This window comes from Pagrus major, chromosome 10 (genome assembly GCF_040436345.1).
Source record: "Pagrus major chromosome 10, Pma_NU_1.0".
Lineage (NCBI taxonomy): Eukaryota > Metazoa > Chordata > Actinopteri > Spariformes > Sparidae > Pagrus > Pagrus major.
The window spans coordinates 1550346-1572504 of NC_133224.1; the positions used below are offsets into that span (position 1 = coordinate 1550346).

The 22159-nt window shown below is 40.0% G+C and overlaps 3 protein-coding genes across 3 annotated transcripts; 2 read left to right on the forward strand and 1 right to left on the reverse strand.

Moving 5' to 3' along the window:
* Positions 1–259: 259 nt before the first annotated feature.
* On the forward strand, positions 260–5973 carry LOC141003918 (fibrinogen alpha chain-like). The gene is made up of 8 exons (XM_073475398.1): positions 260–556; positions 1226–1324; positions 1486–1669; positions 1830–1975; positions 2487–2585; positions 2923–3090; positions 3671–4250; positions 4887–5973. The coding sequence occupies exons 1-8, from the start codon at positions 503–505 to the stop codon at positions 5594–5596; spliced, it is 2040 nt and encodes a 679-aa protein (XP_073331499.1). The 5' UTR covers positions 260–502; the 3' UTR covers positions 5597–5973.
* A 1353-nt stretch (positions 5974–7326) lies between these two features.
* Positions 7327–11918, forward strand: LOC141003921 (fibrinogen alpha chain). The gene is made up of 4 exons (XM_073475401.1): positions 7327–8091; positions 8815–8998; positions 9078–9223; positions 10481–11918. Exons 1-4 carry the CDS (start codon positions 7798–7800, stop codon positions 10826–10828), a joined length of 972 nt encoding a protein of 323 aa, XP_073331502.1. The 5' UTR covers positions 7327–7797; the 3' UTR covers positions 10829–11918.
* A 189-nt stretch (positions 11919–12107) lies between these two features.
* fgb (fibrinogen beta chain) lies at positions 12108–17649 on the reverse strand. Its single transcript, XM_073475400.1, has 13 exons — positions 17462–17649; positions 17168–17200; positions 16972–17069; positions 16325–16427; positions 16059–16127; positions 15837–15951; positions 14901–15007; positions 14513–14627; positions 13948–14067; positions 13719–13841; positions 13538–13632; positions 12901–13091; positions 12108–12713 (listed from the first exon to the last, which is right to left on the reverse strand). Exons 1-13 carry the CDS (start codon positions 17537–17539, stop codon positions 12479–12481), a joined length of 1482 nt encoding a protein of 493 aa, XP_073331501.1. The 5' UTR covers positions 17540–17649; the 3' UTR covers positions 12108–12478.
* Between the last annotated feature and the right edge of the window lie 4510 nt (positions 17650–22159).

The window sequence follows — 22159 nt, forward strand, 5'->3', positions numbered from 1 at the left end:
TCGCCCCGACTGACAAGCCGACAGATCGTTGAAAACTCCAGTCCCTGATTGTCGACCTCGGATTGGCGCACCTGCACCGGACGGAGCCGCACCAATCAGAACCTGCCACTGGCCTGGGAGTCAAGGGAGGAGCCTGATCCGGGGCCGGAGAGCGACTGAGCAGGAGAGGGAGACCAAAAAAAAGGAGACAAGGCACATACAACACATGCAGGGCCGTAACAATTGTATTTGCTGTTATGTTTTTGTCTTTACTGTCTTTCACTCATCAGTTAGTCATCACTTGAGTCTGAACTGAACTGTCGCTGTGTTTGTGTACATTTGCACAAAGACACACACGGTACGACAAACAGCCTCCACATAGATCAGCTGAGGTCACTCAACACTGATCGGACCGAGCAGACGTGTCCTGATGAGTCACCGAGGGTTCAAATGATCCGACGGCCGCGCTGAAGCAGCATTCAGCGACTCGTCTTCACACAGAGGAACAACAACAGAAACAAAGATGCAGCGACTCGGTCTACTCTTCTGTTTTATCATCGGTGTGGCTTCACAAATGGTGAGTCTCACGTCACCGACGATCTTTAATACGTTAAGATTTACAAACTGGTTCTCCCAAACATATAATTGGACATTGACTGAAGTACTGTACTTGAGTACAATTTTGAGGTACTTTGTACTTCACTTGTTTAGTTCTATTTTCCACTACTTTGTACTTCAACTTCACATCATTTTACAGGCAAATATTGTACTTTTTACCCCGCTTCATTTATTTGAGAACTTCAGTCATAGTTACTTTGCAGATTGCACTCTGCTTCAGAGACAAAGGAGCAAAATGTTAGATTATTTTAACGTCTTCATGATTAGAAAAATTCTTATTTTCAGATCTGATAATTGTTCAACAGATACATGACTTTTTACATTTTTGATGTTTAGGTACACTTAATATGAGATACTTTTACTCAAGTACTATTTGTTTGGGTGGCTTTGAGTTTTACCAAAGTAATATTTTAACATGATATCTTCACTTTTAGTCAAGTATGACTTTAGGATTGAATAAGTGTTTGTCTTTTGTTAGAGAATCCCTGTCAAATGAAATTGTAATATTTTTTTATATTTTTATTTTGCTCATGGTATCTTAAACTACATTAGAGACAAATACTAAAATAAAAACATTAAGTATTTTTCTACTGGTCCGTAAACATCTGCACTCTCTGTCTGTTTTGAGTCTGTCGACCCGAGAGGAGCTCGTCCAGTGGAGCAGGGCACCAGAAGTGAGAAATGTGCCTCTCAGAGGGAGTGGCCTTTCTGCACAACTGACGAATGGGTACGAGTCCATCTTTACTCTTTCACATTGATGATGTAAAATTTCCTGAGCTCAGATTTCATCCTCATGCTCTTCTCTCTTGTGGAAACACAAATTATTTAAAGTTAAAGTTTTCTTTTGAGCTGTAAGTAATGAGGAATATCCCCTTTCCATCTCTTCAGGGCCCTAAATGCCCGTCGGGCTGCAGGATCGAGGGTCTGATGAACAAATACGACCACAGTCTGCTGAAGAGGATCGAGAAGATCCGCAGCCTCCTGGATCAGAACACGGCCAAGCAGCGCTCCGCCGACCTGGCTACCAAACAGACCTACGACTACCTGAAAGACAAACTCACCACCGATGCTGGTGAGTTCAACTTTAACTGAACAAGGAGACGTTTTTAGATTTATGTTGGTGTTAAAGTTGACGCAGAATTTAACACCAAACTCTGGTCGAAGTGTGAGTGTTTGCCAGGTGTCAGTCGGTCTGGGTTAGGGTTAAGATTCACGCTCTCTTCCTCCACCAGGTCACAACACCAACTACTACGACTTGGCCCAGAATCTGCGCCAGAGGATCACAGACATGAAGATCAAGATCGACCGCCAGCTGAGGATCCTGGCCGCCCTGAAGGATCGAGTCAAAGACCAGGTGGTGGAGATGCAGAGGCTGGAGGTACGGAGACACGACGAGAATACATGTTTACATTTATTAATATCCATCATTGTTGGGTTTAGCAGTCATTCAGTAATGTTGAGTAACTTAAACTGAATACAATTGAATTTTACACGGTCCTAAAAAACGATATACAGATGTAGCTTTAGCTTAGGTTAGCTTTTAAGCTAGCGTTACTTGATGTAGCTGTTTGTCTACACACATTCAATGTGGAGTTAACAGATTTTAGTTTTTTGGCTCTGCTTTTTTAGGAATCACAAATTAAAGAAGCTGTTTTCACAGGAATTATATTTTTCTCTTTATCATATTTTGTTTTCAGTAAAACAGACATTAAAATGTCAGTTTGTACTAAATATGTAGGTGAGCCACTGCATTTTGCTTTTGTCGGGCAGACGTCTCAACTTTGATTTGTTAGCACAGATTTTTAACACAGTTGTAGTCCGACTTGGTCTGTTTACTTTGAGAATTTAAACTCGATGGAGCTCATTTCCGACTCTTTGTCTCCTGTCAGGTTGATATCGATATTAAGCTCCGTTCCTGCAAAGGATCCTGCCAAGGCTACTCCGAGTTCCAGGTGGACCACGAGAGCTACGTGGAACTGGACAAACAGGTAAGGCATATTTACAAAATGCTAACGCGATGAGGTTTCTGATCAATTATCATCTGTTATGTGGATATAATGACTGAGTGGGTAAAGACAAGTAATTGAACAAGTAGAACAGGCTGGTAAGTTCAGAAAATGACATCACTTTACTGTAATGCAGCCTTTAAAACCAGGAAAAGACAACACTTATGACATATCACCATATAGTCTCATTATGTACCAGCAAAAGTAAAACTGAAAACACCAAACATCGTAACAAATCATTTTGATAGTGCTGGTGCCCAAAATCAGGCTTTGTATTGTCTTTTAGTGAGAAGCCACTCTGTTTCTGTCTGTTTCCCAGGTTAACCAGCTGGACTCCCAGTCGGCTCAGAGCAGAGCAGAGTCCGTGAAGACGCTGTACGTGATGAAGAGCCGGCCGCTGCAGGACCAGATCGTGGACAGCATCTACAAGTCCAAGGACACAACCGGATCTGTGGCAGCACAGCGGAGAGAAGACGTGTTCAATGACGTGAGTGACACGTTATGTTGGTTCGCGAAGGACACCGCAAACAAATCCCATGAAAAAAAACAAAACCTACAATGTGTTGGTTTGTAACTCAACACTTCTGACGGTTTCAGACTTTTTCAATACCGTCCTGAAGTGAAAGTAGACCGTCCCCAAATCAAAGTGTTGTATTCTTTAGTTATTATTGGATCTTGGTGCATCTCTGTATCCTGCCACCATTTTGGATTTATAACGCCATATCTCAAAATAACCAAGAGATTCAAAGATGCCAATCAACTGGCATTGTGCTCAAAGCTTTGGGGGTCCACTACCTGGTGTACTCCACATCGCAGCTTCACCTAGCTAATGGTTTGCTACTGAGGCTACCTCTCCTGGTCGTCCCGCCATCCCTTGGTAGTAGAAGGCAAAGATATGATATCACATTATTTCACTTATGGTATGACAGGTTTTGCTCTTTGCAAGAAAACACTCCAGCTTATCTTAAGGAAGAGCTGTCCATAATCTATAATTCACACAAAAACACCCCACCTTTTCTAGAACCATGACCACTCATGCTCAAGTTATTCATCCTTTTCGTCCCCAGGTGCCTATGGTCCAGTTGGTCCTTGGGGAGGAAGGCTCCAGTTCATCCCCGGCAACCATCTCCAAGGTCCATGGTACTTCCTACTCTTCACCTACATTCTCATCATCCTCCTCGTCCTCCTCCTCTTCCTTCTCCTCCCCCTCCATCACTGAGCACGGAGGCAGCAGCGATTCGTTCGGTACAGGTGGAGGGCTTCCAGGCCACAGCAGCTCCGGTACGACCCACATGTCAACACAAACCGTCAGCTGCACCAAGAGCACCAGGAGGACCGTCGTCCACACCAAGGACGGGCCAGTGGAGAGAGTGGAGGAGGTGTATGAGGGAGGCCCCGAGTGTCAGGCTCTGGCAGACAGTACCAAGGGAGGGATGAGCTCCTTCTTCCCAACCCTCAGCCACAGCGGTGGTGCCAAGGGAAGCATCTTAGGAGATGCCAAAACTGGGTTTGGGGACCCTTTTGCCGTTGATGGGATTGACCTCGGCGGGTTTATGACGGACAATGCAGAAGATGACGTTCCAGATTTCCACGCCCGGAGTGTGAAGACCAGGCGTGTCGAGCGGCAGGCAGATTATATAGGAAAAGGTACCGAAACATCAGACGTGGAGTAAAATCTGTAGGGGCCACTACAGCGCAGTCAGCTAGACAGCATGCTTTAGCATCAGCTAGCTTGCTAGCTAGCCCTATGTACCAAAAAATGAAGTGAACATAGTAATTGTTATTGTTTGTCACTCAAGCTTAAAGATTTTCACATTCACTATGATGTATTAGATAATCACTGAGGACTTTGCTGTCATTGTGAATAGAAACTAAAGACTATGCGAAGTTCTTTTGCACCCACAAAATTTCAAATGCAGATTGACAAAAATGGGTTGAGTAAAAGCTGGTTTTAGCAGTTAAACTGAGGTAAAGCACGCTTACAACTCAGGTTCAGGAACTGCAGATGGTAGAAGCACCCAGATAAATTTTGGACAAAACTCAGAAATATCTGATATACCCAGAAACATCCCAGAGCACATGATCTTTTTGTCCTCATTAGTAGCGCCAGCCATTTTTCTATGTGCCAAAAAGTCGTGCTGATTCTCTGGATGCAGATTGACGGGGGTTAATTAGGGAAAGAGACCGTTAGCACTTTCATCATTTAGCAGTCAATTTAAGCTAGCCGAGCCAAGGTGGTCCAAGCTAACTCGCGGTTTGCGGTGTGCCCCTCTCTGTTTGCAGATTGTGTCGAAGCCTACCAGAACCATCTGAAAGGGGAAACAAACGGCCTGTTTAACATCAGACCTGGCGGCACCGGCTCCACACAGGTAGTGGAGGTTTACTGCCAGCAGGAGGGGCTTATGGGTGGGTGGTTGTTAGTCCAGCAAAGAGAGACCGGGGCGCTTAGCTTTAACCGCACCTGGGCCGAATATCGCACCGGGTTCGGCTCAGTCGACGCAAAGGGCAAGGGGGAGCTCTGGTTGGGCAACCAGAACCTCCACCTGTTGACCAATCAGGGTGAGACCATGCTAAAGGTGGAGCTGGAGGATTGGGAAGGGGGCGTAGCTAGTGCTGAGTACATAATCCGGGTTGGCTCAGAGGAGGAGGGGTACCCGCTGCATGTGTCCGGGTACACCGGGGATGCCGGGGACGCTCTGGTGATGCCTAAGTCTGATATGGCATCTTACCTGTCGCACAACGGGATGAAATTCAGCACTTTTGACAAAGACAATGACAAGTGGGAGGAGAATTGTGCAGAGATGTACGGGGGTGGGTGGTGGTACAACAACTGCCAGTCAGCTAACTTGAATGGGATGTATTATAAAGGCACGTACGACCCGGAGAAAAACTCACCATATGAGATTGAAAACGGAGTTGTTTGGGTGACGTATAAAACAGCTAATTACAGCCTGAAAACTGTCAGGATGTTTATCCGATCTGCCGCTTTTTAATAGGACATACAAAGAAATGATCTATACACACCTTTAGACACAGTATCTATTTAAACCCCAAGAAAATGTGCTTACAAAACAGGCAACAGGCGCAAAAAACAGGACATGTTGGAGGCCAAAAATCAAAGGTGGTTTCAGACCTTCAGACTGTTGATCTGTTCGTAAATCATTCTGAGATTTCAAAATCATGTCAAACAGTGTCAGTTTGTCCCCGTGGGTGTTTGTGTTGATTCTTGCTCATGTAAATGTCACTGACCTCTTTGTGAGGATTATCTGATCAGTGTTGTTGGAACGACCTGATGTTTCAACAGTGTTCAACTCTGTATGGAGAAATGACTGACCTCTGCTCAATGAATAAAGATTCAATGTTCACTTCAGCTACTCTGGTTTGTGGTGTGATTTTAGTTCAAACTCTTTAAGTTGGAGAAGCATGTCTCAATCACCAGGTGCCAGACATCAATATTTTTCAACTAAATAAGAGATGTTAGAAATGTGGAACTTTTCTGATTGTCTTTCTTCTGTGACTAAAAATGCATTTGTCCAATCCTTATTTTGTGCATTTTATTTAAAAATGTGATATTATTTACCCTGGAATAGTTTAATTAAACAGTCTACAGATTTAATTGTATGTAAATATAGACCCATTTTTCTAAATAGTGGCCCTTTGGAGCGTAACTTCCACTGCAGGTGGATAGATGTATTTTTAGTTGTAGAAAAAAACTTTAAGAAAAATGTTTTGTGTACATGATATTTAAGGCTTAAATGTTCATAACTTACTTTTTTGAAAAATAGTTTTTACCTGCCTGGTTTTCTCAGAATGAAAGGATTTAACAGTTATTCCTGAATCACTTTTCATGCCACTGATGCGTGATGTAATTCCTTCAAGATAACACATATTGAAAAAAGTTATTGTAGTGATATTTTAAGTGTTAAACAGTCTTGAAAAACCTCATTGTAGTGATATTTTACTTGTTTAACAATATTGAAAAAAGCTGTCCTGATGTCCTGTTAATTGTTTAATAGTCAAAACAAACATGAAAGAATTGGGTACTTTGTGATTTAGTTATTCATGCATGAAAGGGCTATATAACACAACAAAACACTTATGTTCATACCAATACAAAAAAATATTGACCTATATTGTTACAACATAAACTATTGACCAATTTCATAAATGTTAATTGTGAATTGTCTTAAGACCTGTTCCTATAATTTGTCTTTGACTATTAAAGTATTTATATTTAATATATACTGCATACAAAGTGTTTGTCAAAAACAAAACATTTATTATTCTTTGCAATGTGTTTTCAGACATAAACAGAACTTTAATATTAAAGTGATCTCAATTCAAATCACCTATGTGTTGACTTATTGTAGTAGAAATATACCTTTACACTCTCACCAAAAATAATTTGCTGAGAACTGTGACTTATTTATGTATTTTAATTACATGTTAATCTAATTTTATTACACAAGTTCAATGTAAAGTGTCACATTTAATGCAATTGTTTTCTTTACTGTTGAATAATTTTAAATGACTTAGTCTGATTAAATTAAATTAATACATTCAATTTTTAATTTTCTATTCAATTATGAAAAACAAAGTTAAGTTGAACGTCTGCATGAACTCCGAACATTGTCAAACATAAGAACATAAAACTGTTGATACATGAAGGAAATAACATTTGTTTTCAATTTAAAAGTCAAATTGAAAACAAATGTTATTTCTTTCATGTATCAACAGTTTTATGTTCTTCTTTTACAATTTTACGTAAAGGTCCTCACATACCCCAAATAACCCTTCTTCAGAAATGCTCTCAGTTTGTTCTCACTATCACAAACAATAAATAAAATCTTACCTATTACCTACCTTTCATTTCTCAAACGTCCTCACGATTCACAAAGCTGCTCATTTTCTTAAAATCTGCCAACTTTTCAGAAATGTCCTCAGTTTTCCAACACTCAAAAATAATTTTTCATCTAATTTCGTTACACAAGTGTCTCAGTTAATGCAATGTTTTTCTATCATGTTGAGTCGATGTGAATAAACTAAATAAGTCTGGTTAGATTAAATTAATACGGACAATTTCTACATAAAGTGTTCATTCAGTTTGCCCAGTTGGTAATCGAGTTTTGTTTAAAGGCAGTTTGATCTTTTCACTGAGGAAAAATCACAGTTGATGTGAGAAAAGTACCAAAAAATGAAACAAACATCAAAAGTAGGAGATGAAATCATTAAAAACAATCTGAACTTCAGAGCAGTGACAGAATACAAACACCGCTGCAGGTCACATTTTATCTTTGCAACATGGTGTTTGAACTGTACCTCAGCTGAAGCTGAACCGACCCACAGTCCTGCTTGTGTTTGTCTGTCTGCAGTGTGTGTGAGGCTGAAGCAGCAGCATCAAGATGGCAAACAGCCTCGCAGGAAAACGTACAAAAAGCAACAATGCCGAGGGAAAAAAGACGTCCCTCTGTGTTCAGATGATGACTGGGTAAGACACACAGCTGCACTTTATATTCCATATGAAACTCTGTCGGGCTGAGCAGCATGGCATCTAAATGATATCGCACTATTTTTGATTTATCGCTTAATATAAATAACTGCTTTAATGTCCTCCAAAGCACTAAATTGCTCAGTCGCTCAGGAGTTTTTCATTTTTCAGGAGAACTTTCTGTCAAGAGATTTTTTTTTACAAAAACACACTTCAACACAATTCCTAGAGAATTTTTTTCTTTTTTTAGGAGAAAGTTGTTTTTTTTTCTTTTGGGAATCTGAGTGAAAACATCTTTTCAGGAGAAAAAAACATTGTGTGAATTTTTTTTTTTTCACAACATGGGGCAGTTGTCAAAAAAGTATTACATATTTATAGGTGAGTATCTAAAAACAAGCACAAACATAAAAAAACTGTCAACAAAACACAAATAACCTGAAAAGAAAGAGGGAAAAAAATTATTGTGAAAGAAATTGAATCAAACATGAATCTTTTATTTATTTATTTATTTATTTTTCATGTGTTTTCATAGATTTTTTTTTTTTTTTTTCAGGAAATTAGAAAGATTATCTGGGCAAAACTTCTTTCAACAGTTCTTAAGTCACAAACACAGGAGAGAGAACAACATAGTTTCATCTGTCGCAGTATATTTATGGTTATTGATCTCCAAAGCTGCTGGTTAATTCTCTCGGACGTTCTTGTAAACCCTCATGTTCTCCAAAGGTCTCTAAATGCCCGTCTGGCTGCAGACTCCAGGGTTTGATCTCAAAGATGGAAAGCGAGGTGGAGAGAAAGCTGGCGAAGGTGTGTGAGACAGCAAAGACGTATGAAGACGTGACTGAGAAGTCCATGAAGGCGATGACGCACATCTACAGCTACAACCGACGAGTCATAGTCAACAGATACAGTAAGACTGACTGTGACTCGCTGACTGTGTTTGATTTGGTTCGCTGGACAAAATACAATAATTGAATATTTGTCTGCAGCTTCAGAGCTGAAGTTCGTAGAACAAGCGGAAGGATTGGCCAAGAATCTCACGTCACTACAGAAACGGTCGTTCAGGCTGTCGCAGGAACTCGACGAGCTGCGCCGCAACGCCCAGAAACAACTGGAGGACTTGTATCGCACTGAGGTGAGGCGTGACGAGAGGTTCATTCAACGTCAAAAGGGTCTATAGTGTTGTTTATTTTAAATCCTTAAAGCTGCACTAATCCGTTCTCTTTGTTTTATTACCAACACATCAAATCACCACATGTAATATGGAAGATGGTGCTTGCGATGACAATATTCCCGTCAGTTCTGTGGAGTGTTTTAGCCTCTTTCAGCTCATTGTTTTGGTTTTACTGCCTGCAACTTTACTGTTTTTGTTTGAGGCAGGCATTTGTCTTTTTTTCACAGGTTTCACACATAATCAAAAACATTTCAATATTTTTTTCCCCCTCCAGAAAGTTTTTTTCCTCGGTGTCTCAAACAAAACATTTCAGCAGAAAACTTATTTTTTTCATGTGTGAATTTTTTTTTTTCCAGAGAACAATCTCCAACTATTTTTTTTTCACCCGGTTTCAATTTTTTTTTTCTATTCCCCCTCAATAAAACTTTTTTTAGTCAGGGCCATGCATAAAAAACAAGCTCCTGAAAAGAAAAGTTTTCACTTGGTTTCACTTTTTTTTTTTTCCTCTTTGGAAACCTATTTTAAAAACTCGTTTTACACATGAAAAACAAAAAAGACTTTCTCAAGATTTTTTTTTTTCACTTTAAATTTTTTTTTCTTTGCTCCCTCCGGAAACTTTTTTTTCACTTTGTTTCACACACAATTGTTTTTTCCCCCTTCCGGAAAAAAAATTCTCCAATTTTCTAAAATCTTTTCTGTGTCACACATGAATAAAAAACTTTTTCTCCTGAAGTTTTTTTCCATTTGGGTTAAAACATTTTTTTTGTCTTTTCCCCCTGTAAAGTTTTTTTTTTTTCACTTGGTTTCACACAAGAAAAAAAAATCCTTTTTTTTTTTGTCACGCATGAAATAAATAACCAAAATGTCTCCTGACTCACTTGGTACACTCGCTTCACACTATTTTTTTTCTTAATCAGTTTCACACATTAAACATTAAACATTCAACAAAAAAAAATATTTTTCCATTCGGTGTCAGACGTATTTTTCTTTTTCTCCCCTGCTCAACTTTTTTTTTTTTTTTTTTTACTTAATGTTACCCATGAAAAAATAAAAAAATAAAAATTCTCATTACATTACGGGAAAAAAAATGAAATTCTTCTGAAATTAAATTTAAAAAGGACTTGGATTTAGTGCCCTAAATGCACTTCCACTATGGACCATGTTTAAATAGCACTGCATGCTAACGTTGTGTCGACTGCTTGTTGCTTACGTTACCAGGTGGACATTGACATGAAGCTGCGAGCCTGCTCCGGGTCCTGCCGGTCGGCGTTACCGTTCAGCGTTGATCATCAGAGCCATCAAGCGTTCCGAACTGACATGGACCAGATGGACAAGACTCTCAACCAGAGGATGAAGGCAGCTACGCCTCTTGGAGACATCCCACATATCAAGCTGCAGCCTGTAGACTCAGACCTGCCACCGTCCTCCGAGTATAAAACCATCCCGACGGTCCGGAGAGAACTGTTGACCCAGTTTGAGGACATTGAGCAGAATGAGGTGGTTCTGGAAGAGCTGCTGGCCGAGGCTGCAGATGTGGAGGCTCTTGATCCTGTGGAGCTGGAATGAAAGGGTTTGGTGTGTCTTTTTCTTTTCAAAAGCACTTCTTAATTTGGCTTTGAAAGGACTTTTCCAATATATGTAATTGTTTTTCTTTCTGATTGAAGGTGTGTAACACCACGGTGTTGGATTGTGCATACTGTGAGGCCGATCACACTAAGATGGCTGCACCTGGTGTGCCATCCTCTCTTGCACCAAGTGTCATGTTTCTTGAGCGTTTTTTAGACGTTGATATATTCAATTTTTTAGTGAAAGGTGCGGTGTCACACGATTTTTTTTCCATTAATTACATTCAATCCCCTGTTGTGTACTCAGCCCTGCTGTGCAGACACTTGTCCGAGGTGTCAGTTTCATTAAGTCACTGTCATTCAGTGTCCAGACAATATTTCTCGTTCCTCTTATTCTTTTTCACCATTATCTCCTCTGCTTAAGACTGTTAAAAGTCCTCTAAAAGTCTTCCTCCCGATTCGTAACAGATGTTCACCTGCGGAGCTCTCTTAAGGGCTGAAATGCTTTGTGATCGACTTTAATCTTTACCAGGATCAAGTCTTAACTTTCACTGAGCACGTCTTTGTTACCTGCCGTGTGCAACATCCTCCACGCGGCTTCATATCCCACTGGGAGCGTTTCAGAAGTGGTGCATCACGCCTGCCTGATGTTGCAGAGATGCGTTTATGTGCCGTGGCACAGCCTGGTGGAACGGCTGCGGCGAGGCGGGCCCAGTGGATTTATGGGTACTGTTCTGAAATTGTCTGGTTCTGCAAGTTGCCAAAAGCTCCTTTTACCTCCGTCCTCGAGGGCACACTCCTCTCTTTTCCCTTTTTCGTTATTTATCGGTATTTATTTCCTTAAAGGTGCTACTTGTAAGAAAAGTTGACTCTTTGGGATGGCGGCCGACCCGTCCCACAATCCCAGAGCGTCATTATTTGATGAGTTGAGAATGAGACTAAAAAAAGTTTCTTACAAATAGCAACTTTAATGCACAGAAACAATTACTTTCATGCTGTACAGTGAATTTCTGGATGCATTTAAGGTGCTGCCTGTTTTTTCTGTAATCTTGTGGTTCACATATCAGTTAATAAATAACCATTTTGCACAAGTTTGTAGCCTCTCAGAGCCCTTATTCTGTATTTCTTGTGTTTCTTATCAGAAAATTTAAATCTGTTTCCTTTAAAAGATCATTTCACTTGTATTGATCAGCACTACTGTGGTAAGTTCATACTTCTTTTGCAGATGACTGTACTTTATGCATTGAAACAGTGAAAGAACAACCAGACCAGACAGAAAGTAGGTTCCTCAATGTGTTTATTGAGTAGCGGAGGACAGTTGGCATCAACTCATCCTGTCGGAGCACACTGAAGACGTCACACGTTACAAGAAAGGACAGATCACAGCTCATTCGCTCACAACCAGTACGATTTTTCTCTTTATCAGTAGACATGACAAGTTTATCTGACGTTAAAACATCTCCTGTTTTCTTTATTTTGTTAGTGTTGCACATTTTTGAGACAGATTTTGGTTCTTTTTCACTTTCACAACACATGTCCAAACCCTTTTATAATCATGTGTAAATGTCCATCGACATAAAGGTTACTGGTAAAATACTTTTATTTTGGCGGTTTCCTGACTGTGTTACGTGTGCGTCGACTTGCTCAGACATTATTTGCTGGGGGGGAAGTAAGGCCGGATCTTCATGCTGATGGCCTTGAGAGAATACCAGCTGCCCTTCCAGTTCATCCACACCACGCCGTCGTCAGTGCCGTGCTTGGCCATCTGTTTGGTGTAGGCTCCGCTCATGTAGTATCGACCGTTGGGATTGGCCGAGTGGCAGCGATTGTACCACCAGCCACCTCCGTCCTCCTTGGAGCACTGTTTGGATGGATCGCCAGGGGTCCTGGTTCAGGGACAGAGACATGTTTTTTAAAATGTATAAAAAAACGTAAACACAGACTGGGTAGCTGCACTGCTAACTGAGCTAACAAACTAACAGTAGCTACAGATAAACAACATTCTTACGTAGTGCACATTTAAATAATTGAAGTAACTCAAAGTCGTCTTTAAACGGGGATAACTTCTCTCACCAGTTGTCGTTGTCTCTGTCGTAGGTGCTGAACATCATGCCGTTGTGAATCGTCATGGTGCGGTTTTCACCGTAGAGCTCCAAAGATCCGTCCAGGAAACAGTTACCAGCAGTACCGGAATAATCGGCCACGGCTAGCACGTAGTTGGACGTCTCTGATTGGATGGTGAACTGACTGTACTGGGCGTGGACCTAAACGCAGAAAACATTTGAGTTTCATCTCGAACTGAGACATCAGTAAAATATTTCATGTGACAGTTTGTGTCTTCGCAATGTTTAAGAGCTGGAATTCTCCTCAATGCTAATTATGTGGCTTCTGCATGATTCAATTACAAATTCTAATGTTCTTATTTGTATTAAAATCAATAAGGTCAGATTGAATCAAAAAAGGCCTTGATTCAGTGATGTTTGACATCAGATTGGTCAAAAATCTGTCAATCATTTATTTCTATAGGTATTTATTGGCCTGTTTATTGAGGAATAATTGAGGAATTAAAATTTTCCTACAAGCAAAACACATGAAGACCTGATAAAGAAATACTAGAATGTTTGAGTTTTTATTTTGCCTGAACTCGATTATCAAAATAATGCTTTTCTCTTGATCAAATAATAGTTTCTGCAGTAAACAGAATCCTCACCTTGGCTCCGGTCCAGTCCTGCATCTCAATGAGAACCTCAGTGGGGCCCATCTTGGTCAGCTGACTAATGCGGTCATTACCCAGCCAGTATTCACCTGTCGCATGACAAAGGTACGCAAGTCAACCACAAACCATAGTAACTTCAACACTTGACTCTTGTTTCATATTTTGAAAGTCTTACCTGGAGTCTCGCAGTGACCCTTGCCGGCATCGAAGGCGACGTTGCCAAAACCGCGTCGGTATTCGTCCCAGCGTCGGCCGAAGTCGACGCTGCCGTCAAGCCTGCTCTGGATGAGAAGCCATCCTGGGAAAATAGAAGACGTTCTCTTGAAAACACTGAGACCTCTATCATTTATATCATGTACAATAAAAACTAACTAAATATTCCTAATTCTTTGTTTTATTCTCACCTCCGTTCTGGCTGGTCTGATCACAGAAGACCTTGTATGGAGGGTAAAAGGTGTCGGGCTGGACCATGTACATCTGGGAGTCTCTTCCTCCACGACGGTAGATCTCCTCACACTCCTTACCTGAATCCCACAGGTGAACAGTTCAACAGAGGAAAACTTCTGTACATATAGATTTGTATGAAAGATACATCTATATGTACTGTGATTGATGCAGAGTATTAATCGTTCTTGTTTTCTTGATCTTACCCTGTAACATTTGGTGTTTTTTGGGCATAACTTTTACTAAAAATGTTGGATTGGCATGAAAAATGTTCGTGTGTGTAAGATTCATCACAAGTCCTGAAAACTTTAAGTCTCTAGGTATCGAGTTTCACCCTTGTTTTAGTTGCTTTACCTCACGCTATCACTCATTGCATTTTTTGGGTTTAACTTGCTTGAAACTCGCTATAGTTATCGTTAAAACAAGTTATTTGGCGTCTATTCTATTAAACTGAGACAGATTATGTTGACTGTGAGCCTTTTGTAATACCCAAACAATGCAGCCACTAGGGGGCGACGCACTCACCAGACACGACTGGTATGGGACATTTGGTCTTGCAGGGTTCCTTGCACTCCTCCCTCTGGGCCTGGATGGCCTTCTCCAGCCTCTGGATCTTCTGCCTGACCTTGTCCAGGACGCCCTGCAGCCAGGACACATAGTACGTCACATTTAAGGCGGGATGTACTTGATTCTAGTGAGACCATTGGTTTTGTTTGTGTGTTGTATAAATGACTTTTGGTTTCTGAGATACATTTGTGATGCTTGATGACCTTTTATGAATAAGGAAACATTTTTAATGAGTAAATGTCTTTGAAAAGGAAGTTTAGTTTCCGTGTGGCTGATTAGGGAAAACATTTTTAATTTAACTTGACAGAAAGTTTTCTCCTACAGACTCGTGTCTGCTCTTATTTACCTGCAGCACTCTGATGTTGGAGGGGAAAACGGTGTCGACTGTCTCCTTGATGAAGACGTGCTGCTCCTCCACCCGATCGGTGTACTGACTGACCGCCCTGCCGTTGTCTGAGAGGAGGAGGACATGCAGACAGAGATGAAACTTAAAGGACGTCCAAAGGGGAAGATTTTAACTCTTTCTAAATGTTTACAGTGCACAATAACTCTGTTTGGTTTATCTGCGGATAAATACGGAAGCTCTGAGAGGCAAGAGAAGACTTTTTGTTCTGGTGATCCATTTTCTAATGTGATCTAAAAAATGTTCTTTTGACTTGAGAACTGGTGGAAAACAAAAAATTTTGCCGGGATCATTTTTGTCAATCTGGAGTTTTCTGTCTTATTTCAGGAGAATTTTTTTTAAAATTTTTTTTATATAGAATCAATTTTTTATTATGTGTGGAACGGAGTTAAAAAACAAAATTTCAGGAGAAATATTAAAAATTATCAGAAGATTTTTTTCTTTTAGGGAAACTTTTTTTTTCATGTCTGAAAACGAGCGAAAAAGACATTTTAGGAGAAAGAAAAAAAATCATATGTCAAAGTTTTTTCAGTAGAATTTCATGTGTAAAACTGAATGAGGCAACATTTTCAGGAGAAATTTAATTATCATTTTCCTGATGATTCATTTTCAAAAACAAAAATTCTACAATTTTTTTGCACAAAAATAAAAAAAATGAGTGAAAAAACAAATTTTCAGGAGAATTTATTTTCAGATGAAAAAAAACCAAAAACTTTTTCTTGCTTGCCCCTCAGTGACTCTGTAGAAATGTTTTTATTGGCAGATTCGTGAGTATTTACTGAAACCCAGAGAGAAAGTGAGAAAGAAAAAAATCCGATGATCCATTTTTTTGTGTTGTCTAAATTGTTTTCTCTGAATGAATGAAAGAAAACTTCTCACCGTCGAAGAGCCTCTGCCTCTCCCTCAGGGAGGTGGAGATGCTGTTGACGTAGTTGAAGACGTTGTTTGTGGATCTGGACAGTTCATCCACCTTCGGCTTCAGGTCATTGATGCTCTGTGAGGAGTGTAGGCAGCAATAATTAGTCAACTGCAATGTTTCCTCAATAATGTGACGAGGATTCAATTTGTTTTTGGATTTTTTTCACATAAAACTATGTTTACCGTCTTGACGTTCCTCTCTTGCTTCAGCAGGGCAGTCTTCAGCTCGCAGCCGTTAGGACACAGAACACCCTGTTGGACAGAAAAACTCCATCATGCATCATCACACAACAATAACCTCGACCAAAATAATGATGGCCCTGAAATGAACTCAAACCAACTGGAAGAAACGGGTCCATGAACTTCTGCTCTAACGTAACGTCTGGAGTTTATAGTCGCTGTTCTGAAACATGTTAAACAAATGTTCAGTTCCTCCTGTGTCCTCCTACCATCTCCTCTGAGGCGTGCGTGCATCCTCCGGACTCCGGCTGCTCCTGCTTCTCCTGCTCCTGTGGTCGTCCGACGGGAGCGGGGGTGGGGCGGCCGCGATACCTGGACGAACAGGAAGAGACGTTTCACCGACATGTAACTCTGATTTCTGACGACCACTTTGTTTTATGTTGTTTGTCTTTTTTAAAGGTTTAATGTTTAATGTAATAATCACACTGCGCATGTTTTAGAACATTGTTTTATGGATTGTCATAACATCTCGTCTGGATGTTCGTGGTCCCCGGGGCACGAAGGTCATCGTTGAACTTTTATTGACATAAAACTTGGTCAACATTTTTAATGTGTTCAATCAGGCGTGTCGCAATATTCACTAACTGTGACATTAAAAAAATAAATATTGATATGGTGTTAATAATCCAGCCATCGTCTTCGGCAAACTTTGTTAATGAGTTCATCTGTTCTTCTGTTGTTCTCCTTATATTTCTATTTTGAGTTATTTAACAAACGAAACATCCAGTAAACAAAGTTAAAGATGGATTTGATTGCTAGCATTTTTTTCCATTTCTACAGATATAATATTGTTATCGTGGATTAGTTTAGTTTGATGATTTGTACTCCTTTCTCATGTATATGTGTGTTTATGTACCTGCCGCGGCCACCGATTGGAGGCGGGGAATAGCGGTTGTTACTGTAGACGTCTCCGCCTCTCACTGATGGACGGTGACCTCGAACATCTATGGTCCCCTGGGGGGAAACAATTTTTTTTTTTAAATGTGATGAAGGAAATACGTGACAACATATGAAAATACATGAAACGGATGATTTAAGCACATTCTACATACCGTCCCGTTGCCTGCAGGTGAACTGTTGGTGTCCTGTGGAAGACAATGTTTGTGAATGAATCCGTCTTTTCTCTCGGGCTTGTTGTGTGAAAGCTTCATATCTACTCACACAATCTGAAAACTCTGATATTTGATGTGAAACTTGAATAAAATAAAATGTTATGTTAAGGAACAAACTGTATATTTCTGTAAGTATAAAACATTTTCCAGGTGTTTTGTGGGTCATACTGTATTCACATTCATTTGGTCTGATATAAGTAAACAAATCTTTAGAAACTCGACCAACACACTCACATCATAGTCATCATATTCCAGAACATCACTCGCCCGGGCGGCGTACGCACACAGATACAGCAACAGCAGCGTCCTCATCGTCGACCGTCGATAAAGTTCCTCTTCTCAAATTGTCGTTGGTCTTCAGTGTGCCTTCACTCCTCTGTCTGTCCCTGAAAACTCACTGGACCGAGTATTTATCCCCTCTCTGCCTGTGAGCCGACGTCCTCCCACACTTTTATTGATCCTCCAAAACTGGTCAATAACTCCGGGGACAGTTTACCCAACCTGAGTCACCGCTGCACACGGTCAGTCTGGACTTTATGAAGGAACAAAAGGGCACAAGGACTGAAAAGTTTCCTGATTAGTCACAATCTGTTGAACATGTGTGTTAGCAGTGTCCACTTTAAAAGTGGTGCTGTTCCCCGGACACAAAGTGTTCAACACTGCTGCTGTCGAGTGACGACACATCCCCGAAATGTCAAGAAACAGAGGAAGGGTTTTTAATTCATGTTTTTCGTTTCACAAAGCCAGTATTTTTTTTAATCAAATATATTGAAATCAAACAACTTCCAGCCAACAAAATAAATAAAGGATCTGGTACTTCTCACTGAACTTTATTGCTGGCAAAGGAAAAATATTTAAGTCTTTTGGAAATGACCTTGACTTCCTGACTCATGACCTGAGTATTTCTTAAATCCAGGTTAGATTTACTCAACAAGTCACCACCTGTGATTATTAAAAATGGTCATTTTTAAAGAGCTTAAAATTTACAATTTTTAGTTCACGTGAAAATCCCAGCGTGAAAAATTTTTCTTCTTTTTCTTAGTCTCCTGAAAATCTTTTGTTCCTCTCGGTTTCACACTTTCACACATTTTGTTTTCTCCTGACTGACTTGATTTCAAATGAGAAAAAGGAAAATTGTCCTGAATATTTTTTCTGGAGAAGTTTTCCTTTCAAGTGCGGAAAAAAACCCGGAGGATGTTTGTTCACACGCAAAAATTCTCCTAAAAAAATTTTGATGGAGAAATTATTTTTTTCAAAACTATTTTCCCCTGAATTTTTTTTTTTTTCACAAAAAAATTCTCCAGAATGTGTGAAACTGTGAGAAAAAGATTTCAGTAGAAAAAAAAATGTTTTGTGTGAAGCCAGGCGAAAAAAAAATTGCTCCTGACCGTTTTTTTTTTTAATTATGGAAGCCCTGAAGGCCAAGTAAAGATTATTTTCTCACTTTTTAAGTCTCCTTTTCACTCAGTTTCAAACTTTTTTTTTGTTTTTTTTTTGGATGTGTGAAAATTTCAGAAAAGAAATGGCTGTTTTTTTTTGTTTCGTTTGTTTTTTGATTGACTTGATTTCACACGAGAAAAAAAGAAAATTTAGCCTGAAATTTTTTTCTAGAGAATTGTGAAACTGAGTGGGAAAAAAACTTTCAGACATGGAAAAAAGAAAAGCCAAGTGGAAAAAAAACATTTCAAGGAGAAAACATCTCTGGAGAAATTCTGGGGGGTTTTTTTTCAGAAGGGTTTGTTTTTTTTTTCATGTGAAATCAAGTCAATAATTTAAAAATACTTAAGGAGAAAACAAAAGTTTGGCAGGCAAAATAAAGTTCTGTTTTTCCAAGAAAAAAAAGTTTTTTCCAAGTTTGAAACCAAGTGAAAATTTTCATGTTTCCCCAAAGGAAAACATTTTTTTATGGATGAAAACTAGTGGTTCAGGAGCAAAAATTTCAGGAGCAAATTTCTTTTCCACCCAGTTTCACACATGAACAAACAAATTCTAAATAGTGTCATGAGAAATTCTTTCAGTAGAAAAAAAAAGGAGAAAACAATGAAAAAAATACTTTTTAGGGGGGGGGGGGGGGGGGGGGGAAATCACGTTAAAAAAATAAATTCTACAGAATTTTTTCAGGACAATTTTTTGTGAAACTAAGTGAAAAAGAACATTTGAGGGAGTGAAAAAAAATTTGGAGACATTTTTCCTCCTTGAAATGTTTTTTTTGTGTGAAAACAACATTTTTTCCAAGCTTCATACTTGGTTTCATACAAAGTGGAGAAAAAAGTTTTCGTGTTTTTTGTTTTTGTTTTTCCATGTGTTTTTTCACAAATTAAACTTGTGAAATCAAAACCAATTTGTATGCCAACTTGTCTGCTGCAGCTTACCAACCCCATCGTGATATCAGGAGTGGTTTCCTATTCATCAACAGCATATCAATCCTGAACAAGTGGCAAGAAGTGGCATATGCCAGTCAGAAGTGGCATATGCCAGTCAGAAGCGGCATTTGCTGGCAAGCAGTGGTATACCTTCTGTGTTGAACTTTAACATGTCAATCGACTTTCATTCCCCAAATTCTGCCTTTTTTAAAATCAGAATCGATTATTTCCCCCAAATTCTGACTTTTTCCTCAGAATCTTCAGAAACTTGCCAAGTTGATGGAAAAAAAAAACTTTTAACAGAGGGGAAAAAAAGAATAAGATGGAAGAAACCTCAGAAAGAGTCACAGAGGAAGGGGTCCCTCTTGCAGGATGGACAGACACCTCTAACAAACGGTGTGCAACCAGAATTTGCCGCCTAAAGACACTCTTGTCTGCCAGCTGGTCTTGAATTCATGACTGTGAGGTTGCCAATCAGCCACTTAACCACTACCCTACCACATCCACTGGTTTTACTTCTGTTGTTTTTTTGGTTTTCACCTTAAGATTGAATTCAACAGAGTTCTGAGAGAGATAATGTAGCGCAAATTTGTATGCCAACTTGTCTGCTGCAGCTTACCAACCCCATCGTGATATCAGGAGTGGTTTCCTATTCATCAACAGCATATCAATCCTGAACAAGTGGCAAGAAGTGGCATATGCCAGTCAGAAGTGGCATATGCCAGTCAGAAGCGGCATTTGCTGGCAAGCAGTGGTATACCTTCTGTGTTGAACTTTAACATGTCAATCGACTTTCATTCCCCAAATTCTGCCTTTTTTAAAATCAGAATCGATTATTTCCCCCAAATTCTGACTTTTTCCTCAGAATCTTCAGAAACTTGCCAAGTTGATGGAAAAAAAAAACTTTTAACAGAGGGGAAAAAAAGAATAAGATGGAAGAAACCTCAGAAAGAGTCACAGAGGAAGGGGTCCCTCTTGCAGGATGGACAGACACCTCTAACAAACGGTGTGCAACCAGAATTTGCCGCCTAAAGACACTCTTGTCTGCCAGCTGGTCTTGAATTCATGACTGTGAGGTTGCCAATCAGCCACTTAACCACTACCCTACCACATCCACTGGTTTTACTTCTGTTGTTTTTTTGGTTTTCACCTTAAGATTGAATTCAACAGAGTTCTGAGAGAGATAATGTAGCGCAAATTTGTATGCCAACTTGTCTGCTGCAGCTTACCAACCCCATCGTGATATCAGGAGTGGTTTCCTATTCATCAACAGCATATCAATCCTGAACAAGTGGCAAGAAGTGGCATATGCCAGTCAGAAGTGGCATATGCCAGTCAGAAGTGGCATATGCCAGTCAGAAGTGGCATACCTTCTGTGTTGAACTTTAACATGTGAATCGACTTTCATTCCCCAAATTCTGCCTTTTTTTAAAAATCAGAATCGATTTTTTCCCCCAAATTCTGACTTTTTCCCAGAATTCTGACTTTTTCCTCAGAATCTCAGAAACTTGCCATGTTGATGGAAAAAAAACCTTTTAACAGAGGGAAAAAAAGAATAAGATGGAAGAAACCTCAGGAAGAGTCACAGAGGAAGGGGTCCCTCTCCCAGGACAGACACCTCTAACAAATGATGTGCAACCAGAATTTGCTGCCTAAAGACACTCCTGTCTGCCACCTGGTCTTGAATTCATGACTGTGAGGTTGCCAATCAGCCACTTAACCACTACCCTACCACATCCACTGGTTTTACTTCTGTTGTTTTTTTGGTTTTCACCTTAAGATTGAATTCAACAGAGTTCTGAGAGAGATAATGTAGCGCAAATTTGTATGCCAACTTGTCTGCTGCAGCTTACCAACCCCATCGTGATATCAGGAGTGGTTTCCTATTCATCAACAGCATATCAATCCTGAACAAGTGGCAAGAAGTGGCATATGCCAGTCAGAAGCGGCATTTGCTGGCAAGCAGTGGCATACCTTCTGTGTTGAACTTTAACATCTGAATCGACTTACATTCCCCAAATTCTGCCTTTTTTTAAAAATCAGAATCGATTTTTTCCCCCAAATTCTGACTTTTTCCTCAGAATCTTTAGAAATTTGCCATGTTGATGGAAAAAAAACCTTTTAACAGAGGGAAAAAAAAGAATAAGATGGAAGAAACCTCTCCTCTCCCGATCTGCCGCTCAGCCGCTGCCGCTCTGACAGCTGGTGTCGGGTTTCAAACTTTTTTTTTCTCAGATATTTTGCATAGAAACACACCCACAAATGATGTCAGGATTGAAGCTGAATCTAGTGGCCATCTAGTGGTAGCAAGCAGTAACAGCACAAGGCAGTAGATTTAAAGATATGGGATGTTTTATTCAGCAATGTTGCCTGTCGCAATAATGCGACTTTGGCGCCTAGAGGGAAAAAAAGAGTAGGATGGAAGAAACCTCAGGAAGAGTCACTCTCCCAGGACGGACAGACACCTCTAATAAATTATGTGCAACTAGAATTTGCTGCTTCTTGCTGCCTAAAGACACTCCTGGCTACCACCTGGTCTTGAACTCATGACTGTGAGGTTACCAGTCAG